This window comes from Balaenoptera acutorostrata, chromosome 15 (assembly GCF_949987535.1).
Source record: "Balaenoptera acutorostrata chromosome 15, mBalAcu1.1, whole genome shotgun sequence".
Taxonomy (NCBI): domain Eukaryota; kingdom Metazoa; phylum Chordata; class Mammalia; order Artiodactyla; family Balaenopteridae; genus Balaenoptera; species Balaenoptera acutorostrata.
This window is the reverse complement of record NC_080078.1, coordinates 36,726,873-36,745,082: the sequence shown is the minus strand read 5'-3', so window position 1 is coordinate 36,745,082 and position 18,210 is coordinate 36,726,873. Positions and strand designations below refer to the sequence as shown.

The following is an 18,210-nucleotide window of genomic DNA, read 5'->3' as shown; positions in this document are numbered from 1 at the left end:
ACCTCAAAGAGAGAAGTAAGGAAGAGCATTGTTCTGTTTAAAACAGAGTTTTAGAGGAAATCTCAAAGGAAGAGGCAGCCTCCTGAAGCTGACAGCCCCATGCCTCAGTTTACTCTTCACATTTCTCCAGCAGACTCACCTGATCCACCAGCAGCTGGGCCAGGTCAGGCTCGCTATCTCTCAGCTGACTGAGCTTCTTGATGAGTGTGTGCCTGAACACAGAAACCACCAGAAGTTATTAGCTCAGGGCTGGGGGTGCACACAGCCTGACAGACAGACAGCCTCTAACTTTGTGTTCCTTCCAGTGACTTTTCTGAAATGTTGGGGTTATCAGGACATGCAAAAAAGGGTAATAGAAAGGTCCAGTATAAAAAATAAAGCACATAAAAAATTTTAAAATGATCAATTATAGATTATATACCCAGAAAACCCAGCAAAAGTTTTGATATTAAATTGATATAAATGAAACACTACTAAGGTAAAGAAAGATGAGTTTAATATATGAGAAGACATATGTTAGTTCTTGGATAAGTGGACCATAAATAGAAGTGAAACTTTCCTTAAATTAATCCACGTTTAATAGGATTCCTTTACATTAAAAGACTCATATCTAAAACATCTAGTATAAAATTTATAAAGAAAAGTAAACATGGAAGAACAGTTAGAGGAGGAAGTCCCAGTTAAAACATAAAGCTCCAGTAATTAAACACTTCTGGGAAATGAAAAGTAACAGCTCAGTGCAACAAAGTGGACAATGTATAAATGGCCCAATTCATATAGGAATTTCGTTAGTACCTCATAAAGACAGGATAACTGGGCCGCACCCAGGAAACAAGTTGGATTCCTACGTGATTCCTTGGACCAAAATAATTTCCAGAGGGATCAAAGATTAAATGTAAAAATCAAAAGCAAAAAAGTATAATACTAGAAGAAAACAGGGAAGAAGTATTTTATAATCTCGGAAGGGGAAAGCCTTTTTAAACAAAATACAAACCCAGAAGTCAGAAAGAAAAGAATAACTCTGACTACAAAAAAACTGAAATATTTTCTGCACAGGAAAAAATACAATGGGAAATATACATCAAAATTATAAGGTATAATTTTAAGAGAATGTCAAAAATTGATGTGTGATAAAACTGAAGGCACTGGGGAAAGGTTCAGAGGACAGCAGGAGTGTCTTTGGTCCCCGTCTGAGACAAGATGATTCCCTCCCCTCATAGCGCTGTTCAGAGTAGCAAACACTTTACAAAGCAAGGTGAGCACACTGCACAGCAAGTGTACCAGAGGAGGCCCCGCACAGCGTCTCTGAAGATACGTGAGGAAACGGGGGATTGGGGGGGGGGGGGAGTTTCACTGTGAACTCCCTTAGTTCTTTAGAATTCTCAACCATATGAACATATTAACAAATTTTAAAGCAAATTTGTAAAATAAGAGTCTTTTGGCAACAGAAACGAGCACTCTGCACAGCTATCTTACAAAACTGCTTTTGTGTCAGAACTAGTTAAGGCAAGGGGGTGTCCAGTCAGCGTCCATCTCTGTTGGGGACTCACAGCTGGGAACTGTGAGCCCATTACACAGGCCTGCACCCATTATGCCAACCTGCCAACCAGGACAGCTCCTTTGAGAGGCGTCCAACACTCTTTGTGGCCAGCCATGAGCCAATTCAGATCTTTCACCCAGTAATTGCATGGCTAGTAATTTGGCTCAGAAACTGGAAAAGGCACTTCCCCCTACTCGCCAGTAGTTTTAAGTAAATTAATGGTTCTAAAGCAACATGGAAAAATATTTATAGGTGAATAATAAAATTAGACATGTACTATATAAAAAAAACCAAAACCCACAATAAGACGGAAGTCCAAAAGAAAATATACCAAATAGGGTACAGTGACTGTGGTGGGGGTGAGACTATGGACTTTTCTAGCGTTTTTGGTAACTTGTTTATGTAACTTCATGTAAAAAATTACTGCTGTATACAAAGTCAATTTCCAAAAAAGAAACTGTCTCCATATACAAGTTAGAACATGAAATTTCAAAATACCCAATAAAAAAGACACATCAAATAACTATAAAAAATGTACAAGAACTCTAAAGAAAACATAAGTTTCCAAGAGATACTCATCTGAGAAGGCAGCACAGTTAACGGTGTGGGCAACACGGTGTTCGCATGGAATAAGATGAAACTAGAACCCCCCTTAGCCCCCAACCCCAGACAGGCCAGTTAGAGATGGGCTCAACCAACATGAAAGGCCAGAACTATAAAGCTTTTAGAAGGACATGCAGGAGAAGAAACTCATGTCTGGAATAGATGCTTTTTGGGGTCTTAAGAAATCTCTAACAAATGTATATACATTTGATTACATTAAAATTAAGAACTTCTCTTCGAAAGACACTTTTAGACAGGTGAAAAGAGAGTGAGAAAAGATATTTGCAACTGATAAAGTATATATAAAGAACTACCAATCAATTTTTTTTTAAAAGCCCAACGGAAAAAAGAACAGTAGCCTTCTAACTTGCAGGGACCTGGGTTCCCATGCTCTGCCCTCTGGAAGCAGTGGGCCTTACTCAGCCCAGCTGAGGATAAGGTGCTCTCACGCCTGGGCACACATCCTGGAGAAGCACATGCGCAGCACCAGACGGGGGACAAGAATGTTCAGAGCAATGTGTTCCCAACAGCCTCCAAATGGAAACTACCCAAATGTCTATCAAAATAGAATAAATAGTTGTGCTGAGTAGACTCATACCCTGTGATTCAGCTGTGAACAAGAACAAACTGTAGTCACCCCCACAGATGAATGCATCTGATCACACGCCGAGGGAAGAAAGTAAGGCTTCAAAGGGAACCCTTGCACAGGGGTCCATTCACGTGAAGTTCAGAAACAGGCAGAACTGAGCTTGTGTGTAATGACGCACAAGTAGCCGAAAAACCATAAAGCACAGCAAGGAAGTGACTGACGCAGAAGTCAGGACTATGGTTCTCCTTGGAGAGCGGGACAGAATTCAAGTGGGAGGAAAATAGGACCATCTGGGCGCCGGCAAGTTTCAGTTTTTTTAAACGTCACGTGGGTATAGTTTAATACAGTTCAATTACACGGGTGTTTATAAACATTTATCAAACTGTCCAAAAGCTTTATGCACTTTCTATGTGTTATAAATAAAAGAACACCCACTCACATACAATTTTAAAAGATTACCTGGCGGGTCAGAAATGAGCATGCCCATCCCCTGGGCATCGAGGGCCCTGGGCCCAAGAGGCCTGGAGCCGGCAGCCTCACCTGGGGTTGATTTCCAGCGTGGGCTGCAGCAGCTGAGCACGCTCCTCCTGGGTCTTGGCCAGCTGCTGCATGCGCAGGAAGTGCCGGGCGGCCCCCATCTCCAGCACCGTGATCATAGCAGGGTGGGTGTCCAGCCGAAGAGTCACCTGCAAGCAAGGCCGGGGGTGACGGGGGCCCTGGCAGGGTCTTGACCAGGTATAAAGCTTCCCCAAATGACAAGACAGGAGAACGCAGGTCTCCAGGGACGTACCCTCAACCAGCAGTGCTCCTCCCTCCCTCCCAATCACCTGCTAACGAGAGAGGGAGCCTGAATCGTACCCTGCTTGGGAACTCCCTCCTCTTCTACACCCCAAAGCTACCAATTTCTAACCCATCAGTTACCATCCAAGGTCCATCTTGCCTAGTGTTATCTGCACTTCTCTGCTTCACAGGGTCCACTGCCAAGTCCTACAGCGACTGTCTTAAGACCCGCCAGGACTGGCCACCCCATTTCCACTGGCCCAGCCTCTCTTCCTCAATCTTGTGTCCATCTTTCCTGCAGACGGTGCTCTCACCCACCCCCTCCCTGTGGCTCCCTCTGGCCTTTATTTCATCAAATACACCTTTTCTCACCAAGCCCCACAGGCTTCAGGCCTCCTGACTTACGCCAGAGACTCTCCTGGGCCTGCTGGGCCCATGGCCGCCCCCTTCCCAGCAGCACAGTAAGGATCCAGCTCCACGACTTCCTGACCTGCGGAAGCGCTCTGCCTGTTTCTTTCATAGGATACGGACAAGAATTCTACCTACCTCCTAGGCCACCTTAAATGAGTCACCGCTGTAAAGCACGGACATGATATGTGTGTTACACAAAGAAACCCCAGCCACACGCCTTGCTCCCTGCCAGGAAGCCCTCGCCTCCCTCAGAGACCCACTGCTACCTCCCGTGGAGCCCCCAGGTCTGCCCTCCTCTGCTCTCGGCCTTCCCTACCCTGCACACCTGCCTGTCCCTTTGGGGCCACTCCTGAACATGTCCCTCAACCAGTGACACCTGTTCCCTCGTGACTGTGTTTTTTCTCCTGCAGCTCAGAGCTGGATCAGTGAGTTCCTAGCTCACTAAAGCCTACCCAGAACCCCCACTGAGAACCCAAGCTGGACCGTACGCCCTTGTGTCCTCAGCCACTGCAGCTCCTCTAGGCCTGGACGAGGATGGCCCTGGGGAGGCCAAGTGGGGACATCTCTTCTCTGCTTCTGCCTGCCCACCAGGCCCTCAGCTGCTCACCTTCCACTTTCTTGGTTCCAACTGCTCTACAAAGTGGAGGCAAAGCCAAGCTTGCCCGCCCCGCCTCAGCAACTCCCCAGGCACATGTGGCTACGTGCTCACGAGCACACACATGCAGGAGCGGCAGCAACTAGAGCCGGCAGGCTGGCCAGCTGTGCAGTCACCAAGGGTCATAGTGGCTGGGTGGTGGCCCGTCTTTGGGAGGCCTCACCTTCACATTGGTGACACGGGACCCTAGCGCGTTTCTCATCCAGGCCATCAGGTCCTCTGTCTCCTTCTCTGACAGATGGTCGCCAGCTACAGGAGAGCAGAAGGGTGAGCTCGGAGGCTGTCTCCACAACTCCCTCCCCACAGGCTCCCGTCGGCAGGCTCCCTCCACCCCGCCAGCCACTGGCACGACAGAAGCTACCGAAACACTCTTCATCTAAAATTAAGCAGATAAATTTGGACCCCAGAAAGGATACTTTTGATTGCCTGAGGCCCATATAATTTTGTTAGGGCTTTAAAATGTCTGATTCTCTTAAGCTTTATCAATCTTAGGAAGGCAAGCTGAAAAGAAAACCCCATATAGACCCACTGTTGCAGAACGGAAGAGGCCATGTAGCAAACAGTGCCAGCTCCCCGGGCCTGCCTGGCCTCACCTGCACCCCAGGCCACCATCCACACCTGTGCCCAGAGAGAAGGGAAGCAAGCCAACCTAGGGAGCTGTCCTCAAACTTCTCCTCCTTGTAGTGGTCGACAACGATGTCCGTTTCCACAGACATCAGCTTCTTCTTGTCAAACTCACGAAGGTGGAGCAAGGTCAGCTCATCAAACTGCTCGTAGCAGAAGAGAACCTGTGAGGACCCAAAATGGCTTCCATCAGGCCCGGGGAACCCTCTGCCCGTGACAGGAGAGGGACATGGAGCAGGGGCTGGGGCTGCGGGCTGGGCCCAGCATCTGAGGGCCATGCAGGGGGTGCTGGGGTTCCTGGGCCTTGTGGACGCAGTGGTTTACAGATGGCTCTCAGGGATGCTCTGGCTATATCTTAGAAGCAGTGATGCTATTTATAGAGAAATCCCTGTGTCACCTCCTAGAAAGACCCAAACTAGAAGGCAGGCTTGGGCCCGGCTCTGTGACCCTGGATGCTGACTCTCACTGCTCGGCTCTCCCGAATCGTGGGCACATTCAGCCATTTCTCAGTGAGCATGGGGACCCTCCTTCAGTGCTCAGACCCCCTCACCCTCTGACCTGGCCCCAAGGGAAGGACAAGTGCAGGGAGGCCCGGTCGGGGCCAAGCCTGCCCCTCGGCTCACCCACCTCTGTGTTTTTCCACTTCATGGCCTCATAGTAGGGCGAGTGCTCTGCCAGGTGCCGGTTGGGGGCGCACAGGTAGTAGATGCTGCGGGTGCCGGCCTGCATGCGGCTGGCGTAGTCTGGGAGGCTGGTCAGCTGCCCAGCAGGCAGTGCTGACGACTCGTACCGCAGCAGCTTTGCAATATCCTCCTGTAGACGGACAGAGGCCAGATCACTGCTCATTCCAGGTCCTGGCTCTGAAAGCCTCCTGGCAGCGGGGCACAGACTTTGGGAGCCTTCAGCTAAGGGAGGAAAGGCTCTGGCTGGCCTCACACCCTCCTGGTGACCGTGTCCTGCAGCCAAAGAGGGCTCCTTTGGGAGCCTGGCCCAGGGACGGCGCCCTGGGCTGGCTCGGGCCCTGGGGAGCTCTGGGGGACTCCAGTGCTGTCCATTGGGCCCCATGTCAGAAGTTCAGGGGACCTCGGAGAGCACGTTCCACCACAGGTGGCCCAGGGCCTTGCTGAGAAGGCCTGTCCAGGTGAGCTGCACAAATGGTCCCAGGAGTGGCTAGGCCCTGTCCATGGCAGAGCCCACTCTGGACCCAGCATCCTCCCTCTGTCTTGAGTCACAGACCCTGTCTCTCGCCAAGCAGCGGACACAGGTGCGAAGTCCACACTTCCCAGCCCTCCTCACAGTCAGGGGACGAGTCCTGGCCCAGGGGGTACAAGCCAAAGTGGGGTGTGTGACTTGGAGAACAGGCCCTGAAAGGCGGGGCTTGTCCATCTGGTTCTGTCGGCTGAGATGTGTGTGTGACTGCTGGTGGCATCTTGACTCCATGAGGGAGTCGCCTGTAAGGACAGAAGCAGCAACAGGCTGGGGCCCAGCTCCCTGACGCACCAGCCTGGACGTGACCTGACAGTAAACTGCCTCGTCTATGCCACCGACTCATCTCCAACAACCCACGGTGCCCAGAGGGGAGGTCCAGATGAGAGAGTGATGTGGTGGGGATGAAAGGGGGATGAACAGGCAAAACCACGGATCTGGGAGCCCACCCAGCGAGCCAGGCTCTAGGTTCATAGGCTAAGCTCATGCTCTTGTGCATGTTACTGATTCTCATTAACAAACTGAGTCATGGGCTTCCCTGGTGGCGCAGTGGTTAAGAATCCGCCTGCCAATGCAGGGGACACGGGTTCGAGCCCTGGTCTGGGAAGATCCCACATGCCGCGGAGCAACTAAGCCCGTGCACCACAACTACTGAGCCTGCTCTCTCGAGCCTGCGTGCCACAACTACTGAAGCCCATGTGCCTAGAGCACGTGCTCTGCAACAAGAGAAGCCACCACAACGAGAAGCCCGTGCACCACAACGAAGAGTAGCTCCCACTTGCCACAACTAGAGAAAAGCCCACGTGCAGCAATGAAGACCCAACTCAGCCAAAAATTTAATTAATTAATTAATTAATTAATTAATTAATTAATTAAAAAAAAAAAAAAACCTGAGTCAGTCAGTGTTTATAAAGCACTTAGAAAAGCCTCTGGCACCACCTGTGTTCCGCTACCTACAAACACAGAGAGGAATGAGTGGAGAGTCTGAGCAGGCAGCACTTGGAGCCGCTGGAGTCCTCGTGCCAACAACCGGGGTTAGGAGGGCCCAGGGAGATGAGGGCCTGCGGGGAGCAGGCTGGTAGCCGCAGCGCCCAGCCCCCATCCCACCCTCCCTCACGGCCTGCAGAACGAACCCTGGGACCCCAGACGGTTGGTCACCCTCCTTCCCTGCTGCTGTTCTGGAGCAAAAGACGAAACCCTGGCGCTAGGAGTGACTAATGGGGACAGGTGTCTTTGGGGGTGATGGAAATGTTCCAGAACCAGGTGGTGGTGGACATACAACCTGTGAAGGTACTAAATGAACTGTTCCCTTTAAGAGAGTGAATTTTATTGTATGGGAACTGTATCACAACTTAAAAATGGCCAATAGGGGCTTCCCTGGTGGCGCAGTGGTTGAGAATCTGCCTGCCAATGCAGGGGACACGAGTTCGAGCCCTGGTCTGGGAAGATCCCACATGCCGCGGAGCAACTACGCCCGTGAGCCACAACTACTGAGCCTGCGCGTCTGGAGCCTGTGCTCCGCAACAAGAGAGGCCGCGACAGTGAAAGGCCCACGCACCGCGATGAAGAGTGACCCCCGCTTGCCGCAACTAGAGAAAGCCCTCGCACAGAAACGAAGACCCAACACAGCCAAAAATAAATAAATTAATTAATTAATTTTTTTAAAAAAGGCCAATAAATGTTTATGGAACAATCTCATCATTTTTAAGTAATTGCACAATTAACTGACTCCTGGCCCCAGTGGCACAGTGTTGATGGATTTCTACCGATCACATGATGAACTGCCCTGACTACACACACCTCACCTGCCCTCCCCACCCCGTGAACCAGGCACCTCTCCTGTCCTGACTTATGTGACCTCCCCAAGCCCCCCAGGCCCTTGGGGGAAGAGACACTAAATGCCTGCTCCCCTCCACTGAGGGCACTGGAGGAGCTGGGCATGTGCTCAAGTGCATGCCGGCCCTGCTGGGACCACCCACGGAGTCCAGAGGCCAAAAGCTGCACTTCCTGACCCCTGGGAGCGGTGACTGGGGTGCCTGGCTATGCCATTATCACGTCCTGGGAAGCTCAGGTTTCTGATCTCCAGCAGCTTCCTCCACAGCCCAAGGCAGCCCAGAGAAAGGCCCAGAAACCCAGACTCTACCTTGACCTCCTGCTCAGCCGTGGTCACGATGCCCTCCCTCATGAACAAGCCGTAATCTTCAAAAAACTTGGCATATTTCTCAGCATCTTTTTTACTCTGGTCAATGAAGAATTTTATTAGCCTCTGCTGTAGAACGCCCTGGAGTTTCCTATGAACAGAAAAGCATTTATCACAAATATCACAAAAGAGCAACTTTCATGAAATACAAACAGCCAGAAGGATATGAAAAAATGTTCAATCCCACTAATAATCAGAGAAGTGAAGACAACATACCAGAAAGTTACCCTTGGCCAACACCAGTTAAGGAGACACGCGCCCCCTAGAGTCAGGGATGCTAGCTGACACACAAACCCCCCCCAACCTTGTGAAGAGTGACCAACTATGGTTCTGAGATTACACCTTCATGAGTCACCAAGATTTATGGACCAGAAATTTCACTGTAGCACATAAAATAGAAAACAATTATAGGACTTTGCTGGTGGCGCAGTGGTTAAGAATCCTCCTGCCAATGCAGGGGGGACAGGTCCGAGCCCTGGTCCGGGAAGATCCCACATGCCGTGGAGCAACTAAGCCCGTGCACCACAACTACCGAGCCTACTACGCTCTAGAGCCCGCAAGCCACAACTACTGAGCCCACATGCCACAACTACTGAAGCCCCCGTGCCCAGAGCCCGGGCTGTGAAACAAGAGAAGCCACCGCAATGAGAAGCCCACGCACCGCAACTAAGAGTAGCCCCCACTCGCCACAACTAGAAAAAGCCCGCGCACAGCCAAAAATATATAAATAAATAAATAAGCTCTGAAGCAAGTTTAATTACAGAAAAGAAAAAAAGAAAACAATTATGAACAAGCTCAGTGTTCAACAGCAGGGAACAGGTTGAAATGAATGATGGAAAGATACACGGCCATTAAAGATCAACATCCTCTAATGATATGATCCTTAACAACATGAGAAAGTGCCTGGGTTGAAAGAAAAACCAGAAAAATCCCAATATGGATAAATTACAGGGTACATATATAAGTATGCAAAGACTATACATACTACTTGCTGTGCATTATATTTTTCATAATTAGGATCAATGCTGTATAAACAATGCGTACACTTTAACTTGGGTTTATACTGGATATACTATATGTACACTACAATTTTACAAAATTGGGATCTTGTGTATCAGGGTGTTTACAAGAGCACTACATAATGGCATAAAATCGTGAGCAACACTATTAGTGGTATTAGGGAGTATTTTTTTTTATTTCCTTAATATTCTGCCTTTCCTTTAAAAAGGTGAAATAACCATTTGTTTCCTTAATAATCCAGGGTAGGGGAACAATAATGTTTAACGTTCATTTAAGCTTCTCCTCTTCCACTGCCATCCTGAATAACTCAGTCCTTCAGCCAAAGGGCAGCACCTGCATCTGTGGTGGGGCAGCCACAGCAGCTAGGATGAAACGAAGAGGGTGTCCATGCAGGGGGAGGGTTGGAGGAGCCCGGTGTGGAGTGTCAGAGCCCAAGGACCTCAGAAGAGGACATCCAGACTGGGGACAGCGAGCAGCTGGCAGAACGGCTGGCAGACACCCCCTTAGCCCACCGTGTGGCATCAGGGCCCAAGCAGGTGAAGGAGCAGGGAGCTGGCGGGGCAGGGGGGCAGCAGCGATGGCAGATGGGTAACATGGAGGGGACTGATCAGAGGTAAACGCGTTAGGGAAAATCAGAGGCAGATTCCTCACTGTCAAGGGAAGCAAAGGCCAAGACCACGGCAGTGCTGGTTGGTATTGGGTGAACTCAATACAGAAGCGCTCAAAGCACAATGGCAATAGGTCAAAGGGCAAAGGAGTCAGCCTGAGTAGGTTCCTGCTGAATCAGGGACAGTTTGGGCATCAAAATAAACAGTGACAGTAACAGATTATAGCCCTTGAATAAAACAGGAAATCAAGTCATGCAAATCAGTTATACAGATATTAAGAAAAGCACATGCATATTGTAAGAAATGAACACATAGCTGTCAAATACCACCCCATTACATAACATCATTACTAATTACAGAGGGAAAAAGAGTAACTTCACATGAGCAGGCTGGCAGACACCCCCTTAATCAAGTGTCAACATGAACATCACCAGTAAAGGGACAACTCAAAGTCGTGCCCCACCTGACAGGATGCATCACTCTGTGCTACTCCCGCACCTAAGCATGAGGGAGCATCACACAATCTGTGCAGAGGGCCATTCTACAGAATCACTGGCCTGAAATCTTCAGAAGCATCCAGGTCTTGAAAGTCGGGGAAAGACTGTGGAATTCGGCCAACCTCCAGGAGACTGGAGAAACATGACAACTAAAGGCTTGTGTGACTCTGGACTGGACCCTCCTACTCTAGAGGACGTGACGGGCACAAGTGTGCAACGTGGATTGGTCTGAGGATGAGACGTGGCAGCTGCACCACGTCAACTCCAACTGACGGCTGTGCTGGCTGGGAGGAGACTCTCCTTGTTCTCTGGAAACACACCCTGAGATACCTGGGGACGATGGGCATAGAGTGGACAACTTACTCTCCCAGGGTTCAGGGGAAAAATGTACTTTGCATCAAGTTTCTACTTTTTCTTCCAGTTTCTTTAAAAAATTTCATTTAAGTCTGACTCTGCTGGTCAAGATGAGTGCTCAGACTGACAACCTAGCCCTGGAAAACCACCAGCAGTGACCAAGTGGCCGGACACACCCCCACCTGCAGCCTCGCATCCTGCCAGCGTCTGGGGTCAGCCCAGTCCCAGCTGCTGGGGGCAGAGCACACGCCTGAGGTCAGAAAACATGGGTTCAAATACAGGTTCACTCACTGGCAGGTGTGACCTCCCTGTAACTCAGTTTCCACAATTATGACATGGAGACCTAGTGGCTCCCACCTGCAAGGATGACACAGGCTGCACAGGAAGGGCTTGGTACAATCTGGGTGAGAATAAATGCTCAGTAAATAGCAGCTGCTGCTATGATCAGGATGGGGGAGCAGAAATTCGGCCACCCCAGCTCACGAGGATTCCAAGAGCAATGTCTCCAAAAGAGAGTTCGGTGCCCAGCCCTTGTCTCCTTCACACCATTAGTGACCTTCCTGGACCGAGGTCAGACGTTCTCCTGGCTCTGGGGCCGTCCTTTGCCTCGTCCACTCAGAGACAGCCCTGCATGGAACTTCCCCTGCCACGGCTGCCCCGGGATTGAGTGACAGGGATTGGCCAAGGGAGGGAACATCTGGAACTGGCCGCAATTCTCCTCAATGTCAGTCTCCAAACCCCTCTTATAAAAGCGTGAAGTAAAACACGGAGCAAAGCACACGTGACCTGTTCATATTCTCCAGGCCCACAGCTCCCTTGGGCACCTTCAGGTCCACCCTCTGCTCTCGGCAGCTTCAAGCCCACCTGGGCCTTCGTGGCAAAGGCGAACCCGGTGAGGTGCCCACTGTGTCCTGCGGCTCCTCACCTGATCAGCGCGCTCTCCTGGAGGAGCTCCCGGCTGAGGTTCAGGGGGACGTCCTCGCTGTCCACCACACCTGCGAGACACAGGCCGAGTGTGGGTAAGAAGGGAGGACGCTCGGGGGCGCCTCCTCCCAAGTCCCTTGTCTTCCTAGAATTCAGGCAGAGCCCAGGTCACAACCATGGGGTCGGAAGGAAAGCAAGCAAGGCCGGCGAGCCTTTGCCGGGACAGTTTCTATGATTTTCAGCATCAGTTGGACCCTTTTTCAAAACTACCTCCTGGGTTTTCTGTTCAAAATCATAACATATCATGGATAAATCAACCAAGACTAGTGTTTGGAAACAGGAAGCTCCCTGGGAGGCGCCACGCTGTGAGGACTCGGCTCACCAGCCAGCAGCTGCGGTGACCCGCCCTGACCCCGCACTCATCAAAGATGAGCCCTTTCCGATGGTGTTGGCATCTGGAGCAGGCAGCTGCTACTGGGCCTCAGCCCACACGGCTGGGCACAGACACTGGCACCGAACCTCGAATGAAGCGCAGCCACGTGGGCAGGATGTTGGTGGCCTTGGTCTGGATGAGGACCTTGCGGCTGTACAGCGAGACACTGGAGCCCAGCTCCCGGCTCATGTCAAACATGGTTGGTTTCTGGAGGCAACGAAAGGGCAGCGTCAGGTGGCAAGAGCAGAAACCTGTGGCAGCCCTGCCAGGAGGCAGAGCCTGCAAGGTCACGGGGAACCCCTTCCTAAGCCTACCTGGGCTGGGAGATTTGAGGCAGATGTGCGGTGTCCTGCCTGTGTCTGTCTGTTCAAAAGCCCAGAGGGGCCCGGGGAGGCCCCTCCCACCATGGCTCCTGGTGGGGTGGGGGGCCCTCTCTGGGCAGCTGCCGCCCTCCCCATAAAAACGATGACTTACATGTCCCTGCGAACAGAGCCAAGCCTGCTAGGGGTCAGGGGTCAGCAAACTAGAGCCCACAGGCCAAATCACCTGTTTGTATAGCTTAGAATGGCTTTTCCATTTTTAAATGGTTGAGGAAAAAGGCAAAAAAGGACATTTCATGATATGTGAAAAATACATGAAATCCAAATTCCCGCATCTACACTTTTCGGAACCCAGCCACACGCGCCCATCTCAGTGTGGCCTGTGAGCCTCCGCCACAGGGGCAGAGTCCTTGGTGGTGCGAGGCTGCAAAGCCCAAAGCGGCCGCTGTCTGCCAACCCTGCTCTAAACCAGCGCCTCCCAAGCTGCCGTTTGCACACACATCATGTTGGGATCTTGTTAAGGTGGGAACTGACTTGGGGGGTCCTGGGCAGGGGCCCAAGGCTCTGCACTCCTAATGGGCCCAGGGGAGGCTGGGGCTGCTGGTCTGCAGAGCACACTCAGCGGGAGGGTAGAACAGCTCTTTCCAAGATGGGTAACAGGCTCTAGTCAGTTAAAGCCAGGAAAGCTGGGTTCAACCCAAGCAGGTTTCCCCGCTGCAGGATTTGGTGGGGCCTTCACGGTGCTGCCCTGAGCCATGCGGAAGTAGGGAGAGCGCACTGCATGGAGACAGGACGCCCGCACCCGTCCACAAAGCCCAGGCCTGCCGGGCCAAACATCTCTGTTCAGCACCCCTCACTTCAACTTCTGTTCACCTGTCTAGACGTATAGGATTTTCTTTCATCCTGATGCTGCTAAGGCAATTTTTGTGATGTCTGTGCTGAGCTGTCACCATTCAGGGGAAGTGCTGCTGGTGTGTAAACCCAGGGAGCAGCGGACAGGCCCCTGGCAGCCCACACGGCAGGCCTGCACCCGGCTCACCGTTTCCGGCACGTAGAAGAGGCTGCGGATGTTGAGCGGTGCGTCCGTCTTGTAGTGCAGGGTGTAGCGGGGCTTGTCATGGGCCTGAGCGATGTAGCGGTAGAATTCCTCATGCTGACCCTTGCCCACATCCTTGGGGTCCATCATCCAGATAGCCTGGAAATGGAATGAACAGGGACGTTGTTTCAGACGCATCCTCCCAACAACACGTGGAGCTGACCTGGTGGAGCTCACGGGGCCCGGGTGCTGGCAAAGGAGCCCTCAGCATGACTGAGGGTCGGCCTCCCGGGCCCTCTGTCTCCAGCCCCACCCTCTCCAGCGCTGGACAGAGACACACAAAAGGCTCTGGGAACAGGCGCCCTGTCCCCAGCACAGTGTCAGGAAGAGCAAAGCAGGAGGCAGGGTCTGGACGAGCCTGCACGACGTTGTGACACTAGCCACCAACAGGTGAGCAGCTTGAGAAACACGGTTGAGCCACGCGCTGGACAGTTACTGAGCCGTGAAAAGGAACAGAGCACTGATACACCCTACAACCAGCATAAGCCCTGAAAACACAGTAAGAAGCTGCACACAAAAGGCCACACAGTGGTCGACTCCATTTTTATGAAACGCCCAGAATAAGCCAATCCAGAAAATGGACTGGTTGCCAGGGGCCAGGGCGGGGAGTGGGAGTGACTGCTGATGCGTGGGGTCTCTTTCTGGGGGTGAAACGTTCTGGAACCGACCATGGTGATGGCAGCATGACTGAATACACTCAGGAGCACGAAGCGTGTGCTGTGAAGGGTGACCCCCTGGTGCACATGGACCTGCCTGCACCCACAGATCTCGCCTCCCCCAGAACACCCAGTCCCCGGGCTCTGACAGCAACGCCCAGTCCCACCTCTGCCCCGCCAGCCTGACGTGGAGCGGCTCATCTCCACAGCCACCTGAGCCTGCAGGCAGCCAGGCCTCACCTGCAGGGTATTAATGCGCCTTCCGTTCAGGTACAAGGGGAAGCTGACAAATTTGCTGTACTTTGTCACCACGTCTGGAAGAGACAGAAAAAAGCAATAAACACGGGAAGCTTCTGTAAATGAAAGCTCTGGAAGGTGCTGCAGGGGTCACACAGCTCTGGGAGGCCTCGTCCCTGCCCTGCCCGCACACAGGGAGCAGAACTCACTCCCAAACCGGATCTCGAGGCCCAGGCCACCATGAGACACGATGCCTTCTTGGCGGCATAAGCAGGGTTTCACGGGCTAACGTGATCCCTTGAGAGTGCTGGGCACCTTCAGTAGCATCCAGTGAGACCTGGACAGAGAGGAGCACCTCGCAGCTGCACCCGCTCTGGTTGTCCGGGAGTCGGGACTTGGGGTGGGAGGGCTGGCGACATCTTACAGCACAGGCAGGACGAGCACAGGACCCTGCGCCACCAGCAAGCGCAGTGGAGGCAGTGCTGCTCGAAAGGAGGAGGGCAAACCTGACCCTGCCCCAACCCACGGCCAGCCCTGCGCCTGCGACCCCCGCCCCAAAATGTCCTAAAACGCAGTGGCAGGAGGTACCGCACTGACCCGCGCGCACGTCCCCAGAGGCCCAGGCTCCCGCTCACCTCGAACCCGAGCCTCGCTGGTGAACTCTCTGCTGTCTGCCCTGAGGTGGATGATGATTTTGGTCCCGGTTCTAACTCCTGAGGCTTCAGCGATTTCAAACACCCCAGAGCTAAGACGCGGGAGAAGGAAGGCGAGTTCTGCCTGTCAGTGCTGTCAAGTCCCACGTGGCAGGCAGGACTTGCATAGAAAGGAAGCTGGAGTGTCCCTCAGGCCGTCACACCTCCACCAGGGAGAGTGGCCGCTGGGGTTGGGGCACGGGGCTCCCCACTCCTGAACACGACCTCTCGGTCTCACACTCCCCTGAAGCGGCCAGGTGAGCGCCAGACTCCGGGAAGAGACCCCCGTCCTGTGCTAACTCCAAGCGCTCCGGACCCCTGGCCAGGCGCCTCCTCCCAAGAGCAGAAGCACACGAGGGGCACCTTGTCGATCCCTCGGCCCTGGTGACTGTGGGCCCCACTTTCACTTTTCCTGCGGGAAAGCAGGATTCAGAAATGAAGTTCGGGGGCTTGAGAGATAAACACTTAACCTTGGCTATGGTGGGTGCCATCCTCCACGAACAGTCGAGATGTCCCTGGACACCACAGGCCCAGCACACGGTGGAGACGGCGGGAGGCGGGGCAGCCAGGGAGCCAAACCCTGACCCCCACGAGGAGTCACGGACGCGCCCTCAGAACAAAGGCACCCGCCCCGGAGCACAGAGCAGGGACCCACCCGGCAAAAAAGAGTAATGGCTCCCCGAGTGTGGGGCTCAGGCCTCCCATGAAAAGCCCAGGACGGCACCCTGGTGCTTTCCAAGGAGCCTGGCTTCCCAGACCAGGCTGCGAGCTCCAGCTGAGTCCCACTCTGTGTGGCAGGCGACACTTGCCACGATGGCCCCAGGGCCCGGGGACACTCCGTGTGTGATGTGGGACCCGCTCACTTACCCGTCTGAAAGCCACTGGTACCCAGGGCTGCCTGCGTCCACCGAGCGAGAATACACCTCGACTCTGTCAGCCACCATGAAGGCCGAGTAGAAACCCACTCCAAACTGGCCAATGATCTTGCTGCTGGCCTCCGCCTGGCTCTGGAGCGCATCCAGAAAGGCCTGTGGAGTGAGACCGGTCAGAGGGGGGCGGCCCTGCCCCGGAGACCTGCCGTCTGCCTGCAGCAGCGCATCCATTCCTCCAGCGCAGTCTCAGGCTGTGGTTCACCCTCGAGACAGCCCCGTACGTTCCACCCTCTTTCCCCACAGAGGGCCCAGCCCAGAGTGGCCCCTGACGTTCAGGGGAGGAGACTCCTAGATTTGTGGGCAAACTACACACCAAACACATGCTTTTGTATGGTATCACAGAGCACTTAATTACTGTAACTCATGTAATCAAAGTTCCTAAAATTTAAAAATTAAGTAAAATGCATATCCTTGTTGCTATGAACACTGTTCCACAGACATTCTGTGGTGATGGAAATGTTCTGTGTGGTCCAATGTGGGAGCTGCTGACCACATTTGGCTACTGAGCACTTGAACTGTGTAGCTAGTGTGACGAAAGAACTAATACATTTTAAATTGTATTTAATTCTAATTAATTTAAATTCCTCTACTCGATATTCTGTGATAACCTATGAGAAAACAATCTAAAAAAGAATGATTATAGGTATATGTATAACTGAATCACTTTGCTGTACACCTGAAACTAAACACAACATTCTAAATCAACTATATTCCAATAAAATTAAAATATTAAAAAAAAAATTTTAATTCAAACAGCCACATGCTAGTAGCTACTGTATGTGATGACAGCACAGATTCCCTTCACAGAAATACAACCAAAAACGTAGTAGGGGAAACAGTTATGGTAAAGTCATTTTTTAAAGTAGAAATTTCTGTGAATCACTCTGGACTAACAATTAGACTGTTTTCAAGCACTTGGCATGAAGTGTCATTTTAGGCACCACTTAGGCCCACAAAAAAACAAAGAGCATTTGTTCACCCAGGAGAGGCACAAAGGCAGCCGAGGGACACAGCCTCTGTCCGGGGCTGGTGCTGGAGGAGGACACCTTGACCATCCCCCCCTTGTCGGCTTCAAGCTGCACCAGCACCCGACCACCCTGGAGCAGACAAGCGTGGAGGTCGCTTGTCTCCAGGCAGCAGTTCTGGAGAACAGTCAGCCTGCAACCCATGGGCCCCGCGGACTATCATGGACCATGCCGTCTCTGCGTCACTCCCTCCTCAAGCCTATGCAGCTCAAATAAATGCTAAGAAAGCACTTGGATAAAAGCGTCAGGAGGCAGAATGGCTGGCGTATCAGACGTGGACTGACGGGCTTTGAACTTAGGGTTGGCCAGTTTCTAGCTATGGGCAAAGTACTGACTCCATCCAGCAAATAACAGAAAGTGCCTCTGAGGTCCCCGTGATGACACAGTGAAATCCTGTGATAAAGGGTCCCCAATGCCAACAAGCTCGTGCCTGAGGACATTCCTCTGAAGCTGGTGTCCAGAGCATCTGGGACCTACCCTCTCTGGTCAGAACTGCCCTTCGAGGGGAGACCCTCGAACCTGAGAGGGGGAACAGCTGCAGCACCTGAGGAAAGGGCAGCGGGGGGCTTACCTTTGACCCCGACCTGGCAATGGTTCCCAGGTTGGACACCAGCTCCTCCTGTGTCATCCCGATGCCAGTGTCCTGAGGAGAGAGACAAGCTAAGCACCCAAGCGAATGCACCAGGGAGCCAGGATGGACGTGTGGGGACACCCAGGCACAAGTACATCAGTTACACTTGCCAGGCGGGCCCAGCAAAGTAAGAACACTGTCACCAGAAAAGGTGAATTCCAGCCACGTCAGCCAGGC

At 52.4% G+C, this 18,210-nt stretch overlaps 1 protein-coding gene across 1 annotated transcript in view; it reads right to left on the bottom strand.

Moving 5' to 3' along the window:
- TRAP1 (TNF receptor associated protein 1) overlaps window positions 1-18,210 on the bottom strand; it is a 54,532-nt gene that overhangs the window by 363 nt on the left and 35,959 nt on the right. The window contains exons 5-17 of the mRNA XM_007181959.2: window positions 17,974-18,045; window positions 16,313-16,473; window positions 15,389-15,498; window positions 14,757-14,830; window positions 13,804-13,959; window positions 12,531-12,651; window positions 12,013-12,082; window positions 8,552-8,699; window positions 5,830-6,015; window positions 5,228-5,366; window positions 4,742-4,827; window positions 3,273-3,418; window positions 140-212 (exon numbers count right to left, since the gene is read on the bottom strand). Coding sequence (XP_007182021.2) covers window positions 140-212; window positions 3,273-3,418; window positions 4,742-4,827; window positions 5,228-5,366; window positions 5,830-6,015; window positions 8,552-8,699; window positions 12,013-12,082; window positions 12,531-12,651; window positions 13,804-13,959; window positions 14,757-14,830; window positions 15,389-15,498; window positions 16,313-16,473; window positions 17,974-18,045 — 1,542 coding nt within the window. The remainder of the gene's footprint in view (window positions 1-139; window positions 213-3,272; window positions 3,419-4,741; window positions 4,828-5,227; window positions 5,367-5,829; window positions 6,016-8,551; window positions 8,700-12,012; window positions 12,083-12,530; window positions 12,652-13,803; window positions 13,960-14,756; window positions 14,831-15,388; window positions 15,499-16,312; window positions 16,474-17,973; window positions 18,046-18,210) is intronic.